Raw genomic sequence first — 16,547 nt, 5'->3', positions numbered from 1 at the left:
AATAAAACGCTATGAGTTGCTACAATGGCAAGAAAAAGTATGTAAAGTCTTTTTTGACTGCGAAGAATGATGAATATGAATGTTACAAAAAAAGAAACGACTTTATTTTATCATTATATATCTTATGTAAACATATCCATGTGTGCTAAAGGTAGTGGACCACTGTATTTACCCAACAAATAGACGTCACAGCAGTTACTATAATTCAGCTTGTAAAAAACACAGATAACAGCCTTGACATTAACAATAACATCTGATCCAGAAAATGTATGCACACACACCATTGCTTCGGTTATTAGCTTAAACATTATTAATCCAACACCTTAGAGAATATCCCCCATGTCCTTATTAGCCTACATATATCATATTATACTGCCTTCATAAACATGTTGGGTTAATACTCATGTATTGAACCTGGTTTTCTAACACAAATGAAAAACTCTGTGCAAATGTACCTAGACGTGCCTCTATAAACTATTCTTGGCATAATTTTTGCGTCTTTATTTTACTTTCAGAGCATAAAACTTCACCACAGGAGTGGTTTCTTTGTCACACATAACCAGTAAATAACTTGTGGGAGTCACTGGAAGAGGAGTTGTTTGACCCGCCTCTTCCGGTTACAACAGCCAATACCCGTGCAGCGTTTTCTTCTACTTCCTTAGCTACGGCACAGCGAGCGTGGTAAATTTTAAAAAACATGTGCAAGCTACACGGTTGTAACACAACATACAGCTTAATATCAACAGAAGTTTTGTCGCTGGCAGACTCATTATCTGCTGGAATTAAGCGAGGAAGACTAAATAACCACCTTCGATAAGTAGTTTACTAAAACATTTAGCTCCGACTCACTAGCTAACCAAATATCTGCTCACAAGGTAAGATCAACTTAGGACCCGAGCTAACAGTTTCTTAGTTACATACATTGACATGCTTCTACTTGAATGTTTTGAATTATGCAACTGTAATATATATATTTTAGCGCTAATATAAGTTTGGATTTGTTTGTGTTTGCGTGGTGTTCATTTTAAACCATGCTAGTAAAGCTAAGTTAGCTTGAAATTTCACTAAGCCGTAAATAATTCAGTAATTGGGGATTGATGTTGTTTTACTGCTTTGGTGATAAGTAAATAAGAAAGTTTTATCAACTACGGTACTTAAGTACAGCTCTGAGGTACTTATACCCTACAGGGGTAGGGTATAAGTACTGTGTAAGTGTGTAAGTAAGTATTGTGTTTGTGTAAACATTTGCCACATGTTGAGTTGTGATTATTCTGTAAGTCTATGTGCTCCTTCAGCATAATAATAATAATAATAATAATAATAATTGTTCCTCCAGGTAGAAGTAATACATCAACCCATTTAACCAAGTGATAAGAAGCAGCTGTTGTACCTGAGGTGAACTTCTATGAATCACTTGGACATAGAGCTAGGTTCTCTGGAGGACTTAGAGGATGATAATGACCTTTCAGATAATAACTCGTCAAAAGGAAGGAAAAAAACAAAGCTCCCTCTTGTTAATGAATTGTATAAAGGTGAGTTCTTTTTCTTTTTAATTGACATATTGGCCAATATTGATTAATTGCATATCCCGTTGTCAATATCTATGCATGTATTTTGACTCATACATGGAAAACATTTCCATTTTAGACCAACCTAAAATATGTTAGAGGTAATTCAGAAAGCGTGTCTATTACACTATCATTTTTTTTTCTGTTGTGGTATCTGTGGAAAAGCAGTTTAGCTGTAGAACTTAAAATAGTTTATGACAAATACATTCAATGTTGTCATGAATAAATAACTTTATTTTTTTATCTTCAGAGACACCAAAGGAGACTGGGTTTCACCAGAGTACACGTATCTGCCTAGAGAAGATTAGAGAAGCCATGCTGTACCACAGATGGCAGGAGGCAGCAGAATACATGGCATGTTACCCCCAGATGTTAGAAGACGGAACAAGAGGCACCGCACGACAATATAAAGAGGTGGGCGTGTTTTGTTGTTTATCTTGTTTCATAAACACAATGACCAGCTCATGCAGACATATAAGACACAAAACGCATAATTCTACACTGCAGCATGCCTAACATAACATTTGTTTTACCTCCAGTCTGTGAAAATGTCAGTTTCTAAAAATCCATATTAATTATCTTCCTGCAATCGAGACGTAATACATTTGGAGGAATTTGGCACGTTTTATTAAAAGGATATTCATCAGTTTGGTTAAGGATTCCACACGTCATCACATCCTGGATTATAACACTATCTGTCTCACATCAGCTTATTTGGAGAATCAGCACGGAGATCCTTCACCAGCATCCCAACTCAAAGCTAGAAGATTACAACAACATCTACGAACGAATGAAGCATTCAGGAGTTAAGCATTACCTAATGGTGTGTTAGCTGAGAGACACTTTTCATTTTGAGTTACTTTTGCTTCCCGTTACTGAAACACATGTGAGATCTGTTTGATCTTTGTGTCTCTAGATCAGCCTGGAACATTCTTTCCACATGTTGCTCCATGGTCACATTGAGGATGCAAAGCGTCAGCTGTCTGTCGCTGAAAGTTGGAGACATGGGAAGGAGTCATCAGCTCAGTATCAGAAGACTAAACTGATCCAGGCCTACAGGAGCCTGCTGGATTACATCATCTGGTGTGACAAAAAGTTTGCACAATTGAACACTGGTAAGACAACTTAACACCCAAAAGCATCTATTATTTACTTGCATCAGTTACATTGGAAGACTGTTAAGCTCTTGTGTGGTGTCACACTGCCACCTACAGCTCAGACACAGTAATTTTTGTTGGAAGTGTGGGATCTAAATAATTGGTTATTCTGCTTGACTGCCTATTTACAGATTATCATGACTCCGGTGACAACCAAGAGATGCATAACTATTTCAGACAGGCCTCTGTGAATCTAAAGGAGATCTTGAAAAATCCTGGGGTCTGGGATCCCTTTATACTGAGTTATGTGGAGGTACTATCTAATTTAATAAAACATGTATTTTTAATCTAAAATTTATTTTTAATGAACTCTTTGCCTTTCGTGTTTTCAAATGTAGATTTTGACAGGTTGGCTGTAGGAAAATGTCTAAACTTAACTGTGTCATTTTGACAGATGCTAGAGTTCTATGAGGATCAAGAGGAGGCTTTAAAAGTCTTGAAGGACTATGCATACGACAACAGTTTCCCACCTAATCCAAATGCACATGTGTATTTGTACCAGTACCTAAAGCGGCATAAGTCATCAGACAGGAAACTGATGAAAGTGTTAAAGGTATACATTTACATTGAAAGCATTGTAGTGAGTATAATATTAAATTCACTTGAAAGTACTGAATATATAATTTTTCACTTTAATATTATATATATATATATTACGTTATCACACAAAACACACTTTGACAAATACTTGTACCTGTTATCTCTACTTTCAAATGCTCTAGGTCATCCAAGGATTAGTTCCAAGCCATGAGTTGATGTTGGAGTACAGCTCTCTCCTTCTTAAGTCAGGTAAAATCCTGATTATAAAATAAATGTAATATCTCAACATATAATAAAAGACAGACTCGCATTTATGTGAGAAAATATCATGCCTTTACATGTCTGAACTAAATCTCTTTTTTAGAAAATGTGTTTTTTATTGTTGTTTTCAGAGAAAAACGGTGACATTCAGAAAGCTTTAGGAGTTCTTCTGGAAATGCTGGATTTCGCCTGCTGGAGGAGCAACTTGGACGTGTGGAAGTGTTTAAAAGCTGTTATTCAGAAATTACAGTTACAGTACGTATACAAACTAACAGATAACATTTTAAAAATGCTACTAATAGTTAATCAAGCCTGCTTCTGTTTATATGCCCTTTAAAACAGAGAAAACTGGAGGAATATTGTCCTCGGAGAAATGGCTGGAAGAAAAGACTGGTGGCCTGCGCTGCACTTCACAAGCTTCCATGCAAGTAAAGACTCTGAGGAAAACCCAGAGCTGATGGAAGTGAAGGCATCACTGACAAAAATTCTCTGTCCAGGTAAACTGGTTCTTTTGTGTGTTATTATTTTAGGCACATTATATGTGTCTTTTGACTTAGATGAAGAACAGATCACATTTGACAGAACAGATCACATTTTCAAAGTAAACCCTGCAGTAACGTGAAACATTCATTGGTCATTATCATCACTATTTACTTTTTCCTTTGTAGAAAACAAAAGTAAATTCTATGTAAATAAATACACTGTAGATATTTGGTATTTTGCTTCATGATTCTGTTTGTTCTTACAGACCTAAAGCTTAAGTACACTGCTGGTCGTATAACGAGTGGACAGTGAACCTGAGAGAAGACCTCAAGGAAAATATCATATAAAAAAACAGGACTGAGATACAACAGGGAAACGTGGCATAATTCAGAATTCATGCACTTTTTACTCAAGTTTATTTATAAGAAAAGAGATAATGTACTGGATAAATAGTTTCTAAAGCCCTACTGACACATAGAAAAAGGTTCATTTGTATATATGTATGTATATATATATATATATATATATATATATATATATATATATATATATATATATATGTGTATATGTATGTGTAGATATAATAGATATATGATATGTTGTATGGTATATATATATATATCTATTGTATATATGTATGTAGTGTATATATATATGTTATATATTGTATATATATATATATATATATATGTATATATGTATATATATATCTATGTATGTATGTATATATATATATGTATATTATATATGTATATATTATATATGTATATATGTATATTATTATGTATATATGTATATATATATATATATATATGTATGTATGTATGTATGTATATATATAATATTATATTATATATTAATATATATATATATATATATATATATGTATATGTTGGATTATATATAATATTTATTATATATATTATATCTATATTATATATATTATATATGTATATGTATGTATATATTATATATATTATATTATATATAATATATATATTATATATATCTATATATATATATATATATATATATATATATATATATATTTTTTTTAAATATTGTTTCTTCATGTGTGGTCAATTGTGCCTTGAGCTGTATTATGAAGCTACATCGTCCACTGTGTGGAGCTCTTGTTCTGTGTTTTTTCAGTGAGTATCTGGTAGGTATGACCACCTAATTTTGACAGAAACTCAGCAAAGCTCTGAATGTCAGTGCTCTGTAAACAATTTAATGAGAGCAGAGTCTCAATCTGACCTTAGCTGACCTTTTTGACCCCTGTGCGAAGGGATTTTAAGGTCTCTAGTGAGTGCACATCCCACACAGCCTGAGGGGTTTTGTCTGTCAAAGCTACTGTCATGTCAGAATACCCAATACAGACCTTTCAAAAATGTTCTGCAGGCGAAGTTCTACATTGACAGCTGGTTACTGCTAAGAGCTTTAAACAAGTGAATTATTATCTAGAATTAGTCTTTCTTCCTTAAATGTGAGCGATACCTTCAGTAAAAGATGATATAATAATTGACCTGTTCATCTTGTACACGTGCCAGATTCAGTATGTCCATCACTGACACTGCAGTGTCTCTGCTAGTGAAGAGGCCCCTGAATTTTAAACCTTCTATTTAACGAGGAGGTATTTAAATCCTAAAAACGTTACTAAGGGCATGTGCTTACTCTCCCGAGTCTTCTTCACCAAACCATGAAATAAAGGCTTGCAGCCAGCAGCACGCCAATTTAATAAGTGAAAGTGTTTGTAATGATTCTGTTTCGGCTTGCCACAGTGCGGCCATACAGCAACTCAGTCAGCCGTACTGTGTGTGTGTGTTGCTTTGCAGTCATTACATAAACCAAAGCACTTGCCCAACCACAGGAGCAGCTGCAGTAGGGATCTGGGAATACATAACACATGTCGTTTGTAAATTCAAAACTCAGACAGCAGCACTGAGGATGGAGTCAAGGAGCTGATCACCGCTTTGGATGTGTCCTGATTGTGACCTTTTTAAAGTTTTCTTTTTAAATAAAGATGTTCAGCTGAGGTAGACACAGTACTGTCCTTATGGTCAGGGAGCGTCTCTGTTGGGAGTTTGGTTCTGTAAGGGCACCTTAACAGTTTAGAGCTAGTTGTTTTACCCGGGGTTTTAAATGAACAGCCTCTCTTATCTTGTGGCCCTTTTGTCCTCTAACGCACACACTTCTTCACAAGAAGCTCTTAGTCAGTGATCGTTCTTTACCAGATCACTGGGAAATTATGTTATAAAATGATTTTATTGTTGATGAACATGCTCATCTTAGTGGTAGATATAACTGCTATCATGGACTATGAAGGGTTAAAACTGCCGAAACATGTATTACATCTATTACAACAATAAGCTCAATTTGCCCCTTGAAGCAGCAGCAGGACTCTGGAGCGGGGTGTCCTGGGAAATTTACAGTATTGGTCCCTGCATTGTCCATGTGTGCCCATGTGTGACTGAGTGATATAATCTATAATACTGATTTAAATATCATTAAGGAAAAAATACAGTATAAAGCATAAGGGGTATGGTTAGATTTTAATTTATAATGAACACTGAGCCTGGTAAGTACAGAATTGATTGCTGTTATTTGCTGTGGTTTCTCTACATGTAGGATATAAATGAATCTAAAGAGACAAAGTGGGGCCAATATTCAGACTAGAGTCCAACTGGTAAAATGTCAACTTGACCTGTTCCAGTTTGTGACAGATAGTATACAGTACTGCTCCAAGTTATCCAACAGGATAATGAACTGTAGGATGTAGAGGGAGACTGTCCACCAGCCGAAGCTCAGAAGACGCTGGGTGATTCATCCGGCAGAGCACCCCATGGTTGTTGGGACATACTGTACTGTAAACTCTATCAGGTGAAAAAAAACCCTGTCTGTGTCGATCTGATGACTCTAACAGGCCCTTTAAAACCTCTCGCTAAGGGAGAAATTTACTGATGTCTTCGGCCTAACCCTACTGTGAACTGACAGGCATAATAATTGTGTAATTAATCATCAGTTCAGCGCAGGTTGCAGACTGAATCTATTAGTTGCAGAATGAGAGAGGAAAAAAAACACAAATCATGTTGGGTGAGATGTTTTAATTTTATGCCCGGCATATAAAGACACTGGACGTTGTGTGAGGTTGACATTAATTGAGATTTCCCTGCTCTTACAGTTTCACACATCTTTCTGAACACACACACACACACACACACTCTGCAGTTGGTGACTCAGGGTCTCGCTTGGTTGGTCTGCAGGGCTCTGAGGATTTGTAACTTAAAATCCAGACTTGCACAGTGACAGGGTAACATCTCAGTAACTCTGCAAGACATTTGAAGTCTGGTATGGTTTGAGAGTAGAGGGGGGGAAAAAAGTGTGATAGTTCAGCCATGCAATTTGGACTCAACATACTGATGTGTTTGCCACGTGCCGGTTGCCACAAGATAAAAGAGGACAACATGAGACTGAAATCATACATAAGTCAGCTTTAAGTCTCATCATGATTACATTTGCTTTGGTGCAGAAACAGCAGAATATTTGGATGTGTTCCATACCTACAATGGCCACACTGAACAGTATGATAACAAAAGGCTTTCACTACACTCATGATGCTACCAGATACTAAGAAAAAAAAATGCTCGAGGGGAGCCGAGTCTTCTAAAAAAATAAAAAAAAAAAAAGTTTCCCAAAATATCCTCTGTGTCGCGTCTGTGAAGTTGAAAGTGACAACTGCAATACCTTTGTTCTCAGAGTGCAGCTGCAAAAATAGCTTTCAATAATGTATTAGGAGAATAAAGACAGCGAGCTGATTTCTGGGGAGACGCTTCGACTCAGTGTATGCACCAAGATCAGGAGCTTTCTCTGCTGTGCATTGAAAAAAAAAAACAGGCTGGAGCATACAAACAGATCTTCTTGACTTCTAAGATTGCTCTACATATGCAGCACTGAATAAAATCTTGGCCTTGGAATAAACAGCTAATCCCTTAGTGTATATTTATGTCTGATCTCATGTCTTCACTAGGGACTGGACAATTACTGAAACAGGATAATTACGCAGGACTTATTCCTGATATACTGCTCTGCGCTGCTTGTCTAGTAGAAGACAAGTCTGAGCAGAGCAGCTATATAATGACTCAGAAATGCAATGTGCCTTGACCAGCAGAGCGTTGACCTGTAGCTGGAGGTTTAATTTCTTGTGTGCATGCATGTGATGTGAAGTGGCAATCCAAATGTTGTGACATGTTGCACGGGGGTCAACCAAAAAAAAAAAAAAAAAAAGCACAAGTGGAAAAAAAAAACCCTGAATGATTCGAAAGAGGTACAGACAGGCATCAAATATTAAGACGAGCAAGACAGATGTGACACAATCTTCAGTCTTCAGACATGAAATGTTGCATCCACAGATAGAAGAGGTGATCCTACCTGTCATGAAGATTCATAGTGACCTGTGGTGGAAAGTGCCAAGACGCTTTTCAGATGTAGATTCTCAAATGAAAATATAATCAACAATAAATTGTTATTTATTATCATTGATCAAACCCATGACAGTATGTGAAGTTTCTGGAGTCAGCTCCACCTTAACAGCTGCAACATTAGTGAAGTTCACACATTGATGAATCAATCATTTTAATGCAGTAATAGTACATCATCCAGCATAATGACTAGTGGTAAGTAAAAATATAGCTGTAGTTTTTATGTATATTTTACACAGTGTCCCAATTTTTTTGGAATTGGAGTTCTACATTTTGATGCTATTACTGGAAAAATGTAATTTACGATGCATGTGGAATAAATCCCAACTAATCTAGCACATTCATGTTATCTGGAGTAATTTCAGATAATTTATTAGTATCTCTGTCCAATTGATGTCTAGCGACTTCTTAGTGGAGTACCTGTACTTATAGTACATTTTAGAGCACGTACTTCGTACTTGCACTTCAGTAAAGAACTTGATGTGGCACTTCTACCTGGAGTGGATTACTTTTTAGGCAAGTACTTGCACTTGTACTCAAGAACTGAGTTTGTGTACTTCTGCTGCCTCTGATAGTGACCGGATTTGTGTTGTTCTGGTTCCCAGGTTATTGAACTGTGTCCATCTGGGAGTTATTTTAGGGAACTATTTAAGTGATTTAGTTCTGAAGTTTGACAAGTAAATAAAGAGTGGTCAAAAATCAAAGTAGTAAAAAGTGAAAAAGCCTGATTTTTAAAGTCTTAAAGCAAAAGACCTACATTTTCAGACCACCTGCCTTTTAAAGATGCCAATCTTTCAATACACATATCTCCAGATTGTGCTGCAGGCTTCCTAGAAGTATTAAACCATTATACTGCATTCATGGAATGTGGGAGGGAGAGAAAGGATCGGAAAGTTTCTCCACGTTTGCGACAAGCATGGTATTTTAAGTGGGAACGGCTAATTGCTGTAAATTACATACTGTACATGTCAATGGTGTCGCAATTCTTTGGTCATAAACCAAATATAAAGTTGATCCATTTAGGGCAAATGAGGAAAAGCTAAAGGGTCATCACAGTTATAGCAATTCATCCCGAGGGAGATATGAATGCATGAACCATATTTAAAGACAGTCCGTTCATGTTGATGTACTTGGTGCGACTGGCAGACTGACATTGCTGATAACATGGGAAAATGAGTCTCAAGCCTGAGTCATGATATTTTTTTTTAAAACTTGAGAAAGGTCCATTGGCATTTTATTGATACTTGTTTTTCTGAGGTATTAATATAAAATGAATGATGGCTGAACTCTATTTAGCTGCTTTACTTTCCGGGTTCTGGTTTTGTGCAGGCTGAGTCATGACTCACTGAGACTCTTGAACAGAAGGAGTGAACCACTTTATTACCCGTTTCAAGAAACATGCTCTATCAGTACATAGAGCACTTATATACATATACAAAGTGTCTCACCGTTAGATAAGAGACACTATAAAACAAAATAAATAAATCAGAAAGTTTTTCTTAGTAAAGTTGTTATAGCCCCTTCCTGCAGGGGGCACTCCAGCCACCTGCAACATACTACCTGCATCTGTTTTGAAGTTCTCTCCCTTTAATCTAAACCTTAAAAGACTGTATTTTTAAATGGTTATGCTAAGGAGTCTGAATATGTAAATAGATGAGCTGGAAGATCACATTTGCTTTGTGCATTCACATGATGTCATGTTTTAAATGAATGCCCTTTTCTTGTCCTCCTGGTGAGTGTTACGACCATAAACAGGAGGATAATGACTCCAATTTTCAGTAAACGTGTGATTTTAGATTTTCACCTTCCATTTTGTTGTTTGTTTTTTTTAAATATGATGAAAACGTAATGGATATTAATATTATATGAAAGATGTCATCCAGCATCACACCCACACACTCGCTTCTGAATTCTGCAGTCTGCAAATGTGGCACACTGAAAACCCTCAGTAACCCCACAGGTGCAACACGAGGTAAGTTGATTAATTCTGCGAAATGGTTTTCCTGAAACTAACCTCTTACCTACTACATGACACTGACTCAAGCGAGGCATATATGTGCCCACTGACTCATGCTGTCCCCACTTATCTGTTATTCTGAGTACAGTGAGCGAAGAACAAACAAGGGGCCTGACCAGCCCTAAACAAGCCTTGTTTGTCAGTGGACTGGGGCTGCATAATGGGGGATTGTGTGGTTGGAAAATACAACAAAGCCTTGGTGCATTTTGAATGAATGTGGGAGCTGGAGAACGTAGCCTGTCTGTCTGTCTGCCTCTATACTTCCTTGTTTACTCATCCTCCCCTCAATTAGTACTTCCTCTCACCCCCCATATATCTGAACGGCGGTTAGGGGAGATAATGTGGTTGAACTTTTCCATATTATGTAACTTTGACATCACACAAAATTTGTCATTTGGATATAAAGGGCAAAGGGTTATTAGATGCATTAGTGAAAATGCTTTTAACTCTTCAGAAGCAAACTGTGGAAATAACAGATTAAAGCTATGGAGCATTTACTGAGTATTTACAGCAGCACAGAGGTGTGTGTGTGTGTTTCAGATTGACTCAATCACAGAGACAGTGTTGATATATCATTCCTTGAATGAAAAGGTCTCTATAATGTAGCCTACTCTATGTTTTATATACCTCCAGTGATATTTAACATAGTAAAGGAAAGACACTGCCAATAAAAGACAGAGCTTTCGATTTAACTTCTGGAGGAGGCATGAGTGACAATTAGTGGGTTTCCACCACAGGTGCTTGTGAAGCCGGAACCGAACTTTACTCCCTGGGTTCGAGTTCTGCTTTTGTTTCCCCTGCTCTCATCCTGCTTTGAAGGCAGATTCTAGGAGCTAAATTTCAGATCCTCTCAGGAGGTAGTCCTAAATCAAGTTCCAGGAACTTGCAGGGGGGAGGGTTTAACTGCTTGAGGTGGTGTCACCTGTGATTAGTTAAAGGAGTGTTCAAACTTCACATACAGTATAATAAATTGGTAAGAAGAGTCTCCCCTCAAGCATTAATATAACAAACATTGTTTGTAAATGCACATTCATGGGTGTAAACAACAACCAAACAAAAGTACATAAGCAAACTGGAAGTGGTCACCTATCTACAAGTTCAGGTTACAGGGAAGCCCCAGGCTTCAGTTCAGTGATGTTCCTGTGGTGGAAATCCACCTAAAGTTACCGGGGTAGTATTTATTAGCTGTTGTTTCTCTGTCCTCTTTACCTCCACCTGGCTTTAAAGTAAAATTAAAAGCTAGACACCATGTCTCTCATCTGTGAGCTAAATAAGCTGTGTAACCTCCACCGAACCTCTCTGCTAGTAAATGTTCAAAGCCTGACCTCACTCACAACTGACTGCTTTTTCTTTTGTATACAAAAAACTGCATTGGTGTATCACGGGCCGACATTTCTCCGCTGGCTTTTGTCTAGGCTGGCCTTTAAATTTGCTGTTTGTGTGTCTTTGTCCAGTGTTTAACTGTGTGTTAGGTCAGATTAACAAATGGTAAGGCCAGTGGCAGGCTGAATAACAGCATTAACCAGAGGACAATGGGAGCGTGGGACTAAGCCCTTTCACAACCTGTCTGACAGCTTGTAGAGTTGATGTCATCCTCTGACTCAGGCTGTTACCACTACCGCTGTCACCCTGGACGGTTGGATGTATGACATCACCAAATGACACATATCACTCTCCACTACTGCCTCTCTGCTTTTCATTTCTCTCCTTTTGTCTGTCTTCCTTTGTCTCCAGTCATTTGCATACTCATCAGCTTTCCTGCATTGTAAGCTTCCACTTTGTCAGTCTGTGAACAAGGAGAAGAAAAGCATGAAAGGACATCATCAGTCTCCCAAGGAGACCCAGATAAAGGGAGAAAAAGTACAAGAACAAAGATTAGTGGATCATGTGATGTGTTCTCAGGACTATTTTTTAAAAGTAGTTGGTAATGTTGGCCGCAGATTTGTTTCCGTAAGAACAGTAAATGACTTACAGTACGTTAAAATCAGAAACAGGAGACATGTATACTTGTAGGACATGACTTAAATAGATGACTCTGCAGGAATTGACAAGATTACACTATGTTGGGAGCAGGAACTGGCCACGACCTTCGCAGACTCCTGGTGGGATGATGCTTTAAAAGTGGACACTTCATGTGTTCGTGCGCACAGAGTTAATTTGAGCAAAACATGGTTGGCACAAATTTATCCTGACATCCGTAACAACAGTGACAAGTGCTCTGAAGCTCGTCTGTGATCACACACACACATAATCATGTTCTGGGCCCGCTCTAAACTTTCAAGATTATGGGAGTTATTCTTTGCTACATTATCCATCCATCCTGGTTGCCCTGTTAAAGGCTGCAGGGGTGCTGGAGTTGACCCCAGCTGACATTGGACAAGAGGCGGGGTACACGCTGGACAAGTCGTCAGTCTATCACAGGGCTGACATATAGAGACAGACACAACCATTCACACTCACATTCACACTAACAAGAGCATATACTCCTCCAAAACAAATTACAGACTCCATCCTCACACCGTTCCTGGCTGTGAGATCTCCTGTTTTTCCTGAAACTATAAAAGATTAAGTTTGGATTAAGTGAGGCCTCGGCTAAATTCTGTTCCCACTGGCAACTCATAATCTATTTTTATACATGTTTATCACCTCAAAAGATTTAAAGTTGAGAAAGTATCTGAAATTATTTTATGTAAAAACTATTTGCCTCTTTAGTCTTTATTTTAGCTCTGCTCCACTTTATGTTGGAGATTCCCATGGTTTGAGCAGGATGTACTGCAGGACTGTGAGTCTAGGAAAAAATGTTTTCTAACTTAGCGAGGACAATAAACAGACTGCACTGTACACATATTCCACTTTAATAATAATGACATACTTTATTGATCCCCTTGGTGAAATTGTTGTTTGGACAACTGCAGTAGATGACAGCGCTACTGTAGATCAAGGACACCTCAACATATAGCCAGGGGGAACCAGGAATTGAACCAGTTTATAGGTAACACTACAACTCCTCCTGTGGACACCCATAAGTGGAAGCTCATGTGTAAACATAATCAATGACAATCGCAATATATGCAGCTGATAAACACTAGATAATTTACATTAATTACAGTAATTTAAGCCATCTTTACAAGTTCTTAGCCAGACCCTCTGAATGAGAATAAAACCAACTTGATATCAATAAATTATAATATTACACAAACCATTTTTAAAGATGAATAAAGAAAAGCATCACAAAAAACAACAACAACAAAAAAAGCAAAACAAAAAAGAGATAAAAACAGTCTGATCTGTTGGGTCTGGCACTCAGATATTGCTTAATTGTCGCTGTCCCCTTCATCACTTCCTGGTTGTATAGTAGTAATGGAGACTGCATAGGGTTCACCAGAATTTAACATGTAATAACTTAAAGTACACGTCACTGCTCTGTTATTCAACTTGACATGACAGGTTTTTTTCCCACACAGTCTTCAGTGTTGCTTTTCGTAACTACCTGTCATACTGGTCCCAGTGTATGTAAAGCCGCTGCATCACGTCAGTCTGATGTTATGCAGATATGCTATTTTACACGGTGCTGATAGAAGAGAAGATTTTGTGAAGTGAATTTTTATATGTTGCAGATACAGACGTGTACTATTATTATTCTTACCTAAATGTGGGATTCAGGATTCAACATGACCTTTGGCATCTTTCTTATGGCACACATTGTGTGGTATCTTTTTAAGTTTACAAAGTTAAAGTTTTAAAATCAGGTTTATGTAACCTATGAGTAAAGGTCAGACAGCAAAGGAAGCTTCACTTCATTAATTCCCTGTTTAATATTCACTGAATAACAGAGCACATCTGTTAGTCACTAGCTGAGTCAGGAAAGGTTTTACATTTGCTATTCTACACCTGATGTTTGCTATGTTTCTCCGTGCAAAATCATCCTCTGTCATACAGGAAGTGAAGCGTTTTACATTTCTGACAGCCACAACAGCTTGTGCAGAATAATATAGACGAAACTGAGGCGTTAGCATGAGAATTATTAGCAGTTGTGACTCTACAGAAAATTAAAAATACAGAAAGTCTCACTCGATTTGAAAAATCTCTGCAACATGTACACATACCAAATCTTAGTTTTACGTAGAAAGCAGATAGCAGTGAGGTTTCAGCAGGAAGCCCTGTTATTCCCCAGCTGTTATACATCTTTCTGTTACATTAATGTACAGTGTTATTATAGTATTATAGAGGATATAGACCAGAGTGGTGTATTCCAAAAGCATGGAGACAGCTGCCAAAAGAGGCTAAACTTCAGCCCCCTCTGGGACGGCCATGCAGCGCTAAAAGGCCCTGGCTTCCACATAGCCATGCAGCAGGTGACCCCTGTCGTAGAAACAGTTGCTGTTTAGACGTGATTAGCACTGGGTGCAGAGAGAGTCCTTGTTATTTATATTGTTTTATCCTTGTGTTTGTTTCAAAGGTTGAGGGCAGAGAGTCCTTCTGACAAGTTGCTCCACTCGAGGGTCACAGCTGAGAAGTTTGGTTTCTAACCATAAACACTCACTCTGGGCCACGGGTATAAATATCAGCGGGACATCATCCCTATTTACCCTCAGTCGTGTAAATCCATCCATGTGTGTGATACACTTCCATTCTGGGATAAGGTCAGAATTAAATTGGGCCCCCCACTGCAGGCAGAATGGCAATATTTGCTATTCTTGAGATCATTATCTCACATTTCATCAAACCATGAGGTAAACTAAAAAAGTAAGAAGACACACACACCACCACTGTACATATCAAGCACTACAGTATATCAAGATCAATGACGCTCCATCCCTGATTTTACGGACTACGAGCGTCACTGTAGATGTGATCAAGTGAAAGCAAATGTTTAAAGTTTTTCATCATTAACTAAACAATATTTGGTTGTTGCTAAGTGACCATGAGGATGAGTCACCCCTCCTCAGGCGAAGGGACATGCCAGCTTAAATGAATAATACTGAGCAGACGAGCTCAACTGAGAGAAAATAGGGTTGTTATGAGTTTGGTGATGGAGCTGTTATTGTTAGGTGTAAACCATGCTTCTCCTGGTAATCCATCACAGTGGCTGGCCTCCTCTCACAAGCAATATTTAAAGAAGCCCTTAGCCTTTTTTTTACTTTCACTGAGTATAATCATCAGCTAATTTCAGTAGTTCTCAGCCTCCAGTTGGAACTCCCCTCAGGGTTGTGAGATGTTTCTGGAGGAGGTGGGTATCACACGATGACTTATGCAATGTATTTTAAATGTAGCCTTCCTAATATACTAATACATGATGGTATTTATTCCTATCCTCTTAGACAGCTCTGGGTTGCTTTTAAATTGCTCTTTAGAGCAAAGCTGGGTGAGGTCAATATTTCTGAAGAAAATGTTTGTGTGCTTGCTGCTGAAGGATGAATTTAAAGTTAAAATGTATTAATGCAAAATGTCGGAGCTGAAGTTTCATTTTAACTGTGGGAGTTAAAGGGTCAATCTAAATGCAAGCACTGAAAGGACTTCAAATGTCAGTTGAAGCACAGGGTATGAACTGAACTGTAGCCTGTTAGTGTTAGTCTACGGGGAAATTCTGAAACAAATGAATGCCGATTTAGAAACTAAAACAAAAGTGAGCAGTGACGGTGGTTTGTACGGCTGACTCTCAGCTAGAAGGACCTGGGTTCAAATCTACTGGTCAGCCAGGTGGCTTTATGCGTGGAGCTTGCCTGTTCTAGGAGAAAGAGTGGTTTAGATAATTGATGGATGTCTTGGCCAGGACACTTGGAAAATATATATTTTTTAATTTTAAAGAGGCTTTCCTTTTCAAATAAAGTTTAAAAAAGTAAAGACAACAATTCTGACTACCCCCTTTACATAAGAGTTCTGAAATGAGTAAAAATGTCAGTTTAAGCGTAGATGATGCAGTTTTTAAGCCTGACCTTTCACTTAAAGTGGAGGTCGTGACAGAAAGTGGTGCCAGTTAAAGTGTAGAAACTTGTCAGTTGAAGTGTAAATACTTAAAAAAGTTGGAGCAGATTATGTTTGG

At 37.8% G+C, this 16,547-nt stretch overlaps 1 protein-coding gene across 1 annotated transcript; it reads left to right on the top strand.

The window, feature by feature from the left end:
* Positions 1–631: 631 nt before the first annotated feature.
* taf1a (TATA box binding protein (TBP)-associated factor, RNA polymerase I, A) lies at positions 632–4,488 on the top strand. Its single transcript, XM_026341489.1, has 11 exons — positions 632–875; positions 1,337–1,532; positions 1,819–1,982; positions 2,278–2,391; positions 2,485–2,683; positions 2,857–2,978; positions 3,120–3,278; positions 3,448–3,514; positions 3,658–3,781; positions 3,869–4,023; positions 4,275–4,488. Exons 2-11 carry the CDS (start codon positions 1,406–1,408, stop codon positions 4,319–4,321), a joined length of 1,278 nt encoding a protein of 425 aa, XP_026197274.1. The 5' UTR covers positions 632–875; positions 1,337–1,405; the 3' UTR covers positions 4,322–4,488.
* The last annotated feature ends 12,059 nt before the right edge of the window (positions 4,489–16,547 follow it).

This window comes from Anabas testudineus, chromosome 24 (assembly GCF_900324465.2).
Source record: "Anabas testudineus chromosome 24, fAnaTes1.2, whole genome shotgun sequence".
Taxonomy (NCBI): Eukaryota; Metazoa; Chordata; class Actinopteri; order Anabantiformes; family Anabantidae; genus Anabas; species Anabas testudineus.
Note: the sequence above shows the minus strand (reverse complement) of the source record. Positions and strands in the feature narration are given on the sequence as shown.